At 43.0% G+C, this 5,778-nt stretch overlaps 1 protein-coding gene across 1 annotated transcript in view; it reads right to left on the bottom strand.

The window, feature by feature from the left end:
* Positions 1–2,973: 2,973 nt before the first annotated feature.
* The window catches only part of xkr4 (XK related 4), a 24,192-nt gene continuing 21,387 nt past the window's right edge, over positions 2,974–5,778 (bottom strand). The window contains exons 3-4 of the mRNA XM_035670508.1: positions 5,241–5,595; positions 2,974–4,784 (exon numbers count right to left, since the gene is read on the bottom strand). Coding sequence (XP_035526401.1) covers positions 4,184–4,784; positions 5,241–5,595 — 956 coding nt within the window. The 3' untranslated portion in view covers positions 2,974–4,183. The remainder of the gene's footprint in view (positions 4,785–5,240; positions 5,596–5,778) is intronic.

The raw sequence follows: 5,778 nt of genomic DNA, 5'->3' as shown, positions 1-5,778 counted from the left end.
TGGTCTGTGTATATTGGGCTACTCACTCCATTTAGTGCTAGATATTTGTAACCAAAGTAGTGATCAATTTACTTTTGTTCTGGACTGTAATGACCTGCAACAAAATTTGGATGTCATACACATAATGATGAGACCAGTTGGGGTCAGAACAGCTTGGTACACCTAGGGCTGGTTTGGTTAAGCAGGGTGAACAGGTTCACAGTCTCATGCCATGATTATCCCATTGACTTGTTTTGTGCTTCTCTCCTCTTGCCATCCTAAAAAAATAAAAATAAAAAAAAAATAAAAAAAAGACAGTGCACTTGTGATAGATCAAGAAAGATGACCTGGAACTGTCTTTTGTGCAGATATCATTTTAAATTACATTTTAAAATAAACACTGTTAGCATCTAAATAGGACTGACACTGAGTCGTAAATGAGAGAGCTGGAATTCCTGAACATGGTGTATTTCACTGACAGCTCATCGACAGTATGTAGTGATGTCATCGCCTCTGGCTTCTCAGCATTCCTTGAAGCCAAACTGGGATGGGAATGTAGCATAGATGGTGAAGCTCTCCGTCTAGTCGTGTCTTTGCACTGCAATGTTTGAGGGTTTGGTTTTTATACATGACAGTAAGTTAAAGGTTATGAGATTTAGAACATGAATATAGCAGCAAACAACTATTAGCTATGTAAAGATATAGTGAAGTCATTGTGGCCTGAGCAGAAAGTGAGGTCACACTCCCTCTGCCTTTGTTGTTATCGCAGCCTGTCTGTGGTTTGTTTACAACAGGCACACCTGTCTGTTAATGCATGAGAGTCCCTATGTGTGTGAATTTAGGATTTATTTCCACCAAACCAGAGTTGGTGATTGTTGGAACAGTGGAAAAACCAACCAAGACTAAATAAAGTTATGATGATATGTGAGGTAAAATTACCAGTTTGGCTGGAGTCTGGCGGTGAGCAACAGCAATATTATGACCATAATGTTGTCAGACTCTTAGAATAACAATATGAGCCTGTCAGCAGCAAAAACAAGAACTTTTCTGTTCGTAATTTGACCGCTGTCGTTGTCGCCAAGGAGAAGGATTAATTAACATTACATGGCAGCCCCTTTTGCAGTGTTTTCTCATATAACTGCACGTATTAATCATTTATTTCAAACAAACCAGCGTTGGTAATTGTTGGAAAGACTAACACTTATTTGTGAGTTTAATTTAGTTTCTGTCCAGTTTGAAGTGTCTTTGTGATTAGGTAAAATTACTTGTTTCGCCATGGAGTCTAGTTGGCTGTTGTGCCTATTGTTTTGGTCTGAGATGCTGGTGCCCTAGTGCAACATCTAGTGGCAAGTGCATTTCGTATATATAATGTTTAAAGCAACACTGTGACTGATACTGGAATCAGAAGGCAGGTATCTTAACAACATCTGGTACGGGTATTCATGGACCCTTGAAGATAACTTTGGCAACACCCTGACTCTTGCTTTAAATCCACCATTCAGTTAAAAATGTGCCTTGACTAACTTTTTTTTTCCTCCCACACCACCATTAGGGCAAACCTTCCATTTTTAGCACTGGTCGGCTCTGAGAATCACTAAATTGTCAGTATGTTATTTATGATGTGTTGTTTAAGAGCTTTAGACCCTTAATCCTATTTCATCATCAGGTACTATCTGGGTCTGATCAAGGACCTCCATACCACACTGCTCATTTTGATCCGGTGGAACCTGGACATTCCAGTTACCCAGGCGTTTATGCAATTTATGAACATTAAAGGAAGAATGTTGAAAACTAACTGGATGACAGGCAATCTTCTTAGTGACTTCTAATGGTGGGAACACATGCTACAATTGATTAACCCATTCTAAATATGATTAGAACGTGACAACTAATCCGGCTGAACTCAACTGAACCGGTCCAGGGTTAGGGTTAGTCCAGGGGATGTTCACAGTCGGGAATCATTGTAACCCATTTGCTGGCTGTCTTTTACTGTTTGATATTTATCATTGGACACTGACATCAGGTGTGAAAGTGGGAGAAATAATAATAAAAAGAAAACCGAGAATGATGAGCAAACTAGGGCAGTGCTGTGACTGAGAGACAAGCTATCAAAGTAGATCGTTGTCATTAGGTTAAGTCCACCTCACTCTGATCCCTGTTCCCCTTATTTCTTTCCTTTTGTCACATTAACTAACAAGGCAAATTCTTCTGGTGAATGCTGGTACAGGAACACTCAAGGATAAGTATCCTCACAGCACTGACTTTGCTGCTGCCGAGCCGCTCCCATCTGAAAGCGAGGAAGAAACATTCTGCCATCCTTGATATCCTTGATTTTATAAGGCTGGTATTGAGTTTAATGAAAGGGACTAGAGATGTTCTGATGCCATTTTTCACTTCCAAATACTGATTGAAACCTGAACTTTGGTTATCTGTTGATACCAAGTACCTGTCTGATACATGTGTGTTAAAAAATAGATACAGTATATTATTATTTTTTAACAAACATACACTACTGAGCCTGTCATGACTTTACTATCCTAGCAAAAAATGGACACTGCTGTGAGGTAACATAGTCCTGGGTTGGGGCCAATACATTTTGTGGTATCGGATCGGTGCACAGACGCGTACTCACCGATACCACATTTTAGGGAGTATCAGATACCGGTATCAGTATCAGAATATCACTGAAAGGGACCCATATCTGTTACCCATACTTGCAATTGCTATTTTTTTTGTTTAACTTTTATTAGAAGCCTCTCACTTAAAATTTGTATTTCATCAGTTACCCTTTCCAAATCATAATATGTGGTATGACAGTCCTCGATCAAGGTTTCATTGTGGCACTTTAGTTTTTAAAAATCATCTAATTGAAGTGAGCATGGTGCCAACTAACGTGTGTTGTGTGGTGCAACAATGTTAAAAGCTGTTGCTGAGTTAGCTGGAGGACAAAAACACCAGAAGGTGTGTTTATCAGAGAACAAGCAGACTCAAATATCAAAATGTCAAGGTGTACTTTCACTGATCGATGACAGCACAGACCCGAATCAGGCATCACCTATTACCAATACATACACACATAACCACAAAAAACACAGAATTACAATGACTTCAGTACCCTCTACATCATCTCTAAAGTAAAAAATGCTGCATGTTGTATCAGAGTACTGTACATCCTGGTGGTTGGTTTAGTTTGGCTGAGATGGCTGCTTGTCTACCTTCACTCTTTTTCTCCATCCCCTACTCCATGTCCTGCGCCGTCCTCTCCTGTCCTCTGATTTTCATTGCTGTCTGGTGCTTTGCTCGTTTCTTTCACATTCTCCTCCAGAGATAAGCAAAGATCAGTATCACTACTACATAGGTTTATGAGGCTGGACTGCAAATAGTTGAGTTGAGCTGCCAGGAAGATTTTTTCTTGGCATTGTGTGAGTTTGACTTATTTCCTTATGGGTAGAAAGGTTGTGGAGCTGGTGTCCAGCTTTCACCCTGTCTTGCTCCCTATTCATCCTTACAGCCAGGTTTGGTTGATTGCATCCAAACAAAACACAATGAGTATAGATGCTACTTTGACCACTGTCTTTGTATAGTTCCCTTTCTGTCTCACCTTCTTGCAGTGTACACCAGAATTATTCAAGAGCAATTGAATGACTAAGCCAGAAGAGAAAAGAAGAACTTTTTGGACTACCAAGCCATCTCTAAGGTGTTCGACTCCTCAGAAGCTAGAGGACGTATCCAAGGAACCTTTTTGGCACTAAGAGAACAGGAGCGATGAGTGTTATCATGTAGACACTTCCAAACACATTAAGACAAATACGACAGCTTGAAGTTTCTACTGTTGCTGAATGAGGGGTCATTTCCTTTCCTCATCACGTTAGAGGTGTCACTTAGGTTGAACTGGAGTATCCGATGACTTTTGCATTTTGTTTGTACCACACAGGATTTCCCTGATGATAGGAAGTAAAAATAACAGCAACAACCCTACACGTCCAGCGACATCTACTGCACTTGTGTCAAATGGCTCCTCTGATAACTACCAACTGGGCGCTGATGCCGAAAAACAGAAAAAGAAAAAGAGGAACTAGAGGTGAAAAGTAAGATTGTTGGTAGTAACAAATTCTTATTGCCACAGTCCCTGTTGCTGTTTATGTGATAGCAGGATAATCCTCCCACGACTGCACCCTGTATTGGTTTTAGGAGCAGGCTAGAACTATAATGTTGTCTCATATTCCAACCTCTCCTGCACCAGAGCGTCATCTTTGTACTGCAGCCGTGGAGGAGTCAGGGAGCAGTCTATGGCCAGGATTGCCTTGCGTATACTACGGTCGAGGACATGGCGCTCCCACGCTGGGTAGCGGTTCCTGCAAAGGTCGATCTTGATGACGGTCTCTTCAATGCGTGGAGCACGAGACGATGGCGTGGATGGCACTGTGGGTCGGACCTGAAACACTGGCATGCAGCCGTCTCGCTCGGAATACTTCCCCGTGTCACGCTCCAGGGTTGCGGTGGCACCTCGGTTGGAACGCAGTGAGTTGGTGGCACCTTCTGATGGTAATGTGGAGAACTGAGCAGTGGGATCCAGGTCAAGACCCTGGCCACTCGGCGAGCGTCCAAAGCGTGGCCCGTTGGGGTGGAAAAAGGCATAGTACATAAGCATGAAAACCACGCCGGTAAGGAAACTGCTGAAGATGACACAGAGTGCTGGTACTGCAAAGGCGTCGGTGGTGTGAGGAGACCGGTAGAGGTACCACAACGCACTGAGAGCCGCATTCTCCACCAGGATCACTAGGTAATAGATGAAAAGCCGACACCTGAATGAAAGACATGATGAGAAGAAATAAATCAGATAGAGTGAAACCAAATCAATTACCAAAACATGAAGCAGTGTTCTTCAGTAGTAGCAGGATAGGTAAATGTGTATTACTGTGTTTTCGTTACCTTAGAATTAGCTCTTTTTATCAACAGAGGGAACGACCATGACGAACTGCCATGTAGTAGGTAGTTCAGAACGGACAAACCAAAAACTGACTCTAGGTAGGGCCTTTCATGTTTTTCGTGGCCATCAAGTGTCTCCTACATGCCTGGAAGGCAAGCGGTATTTGGTTGCAATCTGCAACTTCAGCGCTAGATGCCACTAAATCCTACACGCTGGTCCTTCTGAACTTCAAGCAATCGGCTGTCTTGAAAATGAAAAATTACAGAATAATAAAGATTTATAGAATTTATTTAAAAAATCAAGCCACTGAAATGGAGTTGAGCATCCTCACCTTGTCCGTCCCTCCTTGACGTTGAACCAGGAAAAGATGTAGATAATGCCCACCACCATGTCGAACACAATCTCCTCCCACTTGCTGATGCAGAAGTCTGTCTCACAGTGGACAATCCAGAAGGTCATGATGCACCAATGCAGGACAATGAAGATGCCAAAGTAGAGTTGGAACACAGAGGCAAACAGGGCGAAGGTGATGACCCTCGCTGCAATTGTGAAGAAGTGCCAGCAGAACTGTATGATGACGGCCAGGTAGCTGATGGGCTTCTTGTCATCGCGGGACTCTCGCAGGGCCTTCTGGTAGGAGGCCAGGGCCCAGGCCAAAGAGACAAGGGAGGCTGCTGCTGTCATACCTGCAACAGACACAGAGACAATGGGTTTGATTTCAATCCAGTGCAGTGCCACATCAGTGCAGTGCAGTCGACGCAGCAATCTGTTCACCTCAGGGTGTCCCTAATGTACGGGTAAAGGGGGGAAACGGGGGATCAACTGTAAAGCCCTCTGCACACTAACTGACGGCCGACCGTCGGCAGAAA

This window comes from Morone saxatilis, unplaced genomic scaffold (genome assembly GCF_004916995.1).
Source record: "Morone saxatilis isolate NCDOM2014 unplaced genomic scaffold, NCSU_SB_2.0 Contig23, whole genome shotgun sequence".
Lineage (NCBI taxonomy): Eukaryota > Metazoa > Chordata > Actinopteri > Moronidae > Morone > Morone saxatilis.
The sequence above is the reverse complement of the archived record's forward strand: the minus strand, read 5'-3'. Positions and strand labels throughout refer to the sequence as shown.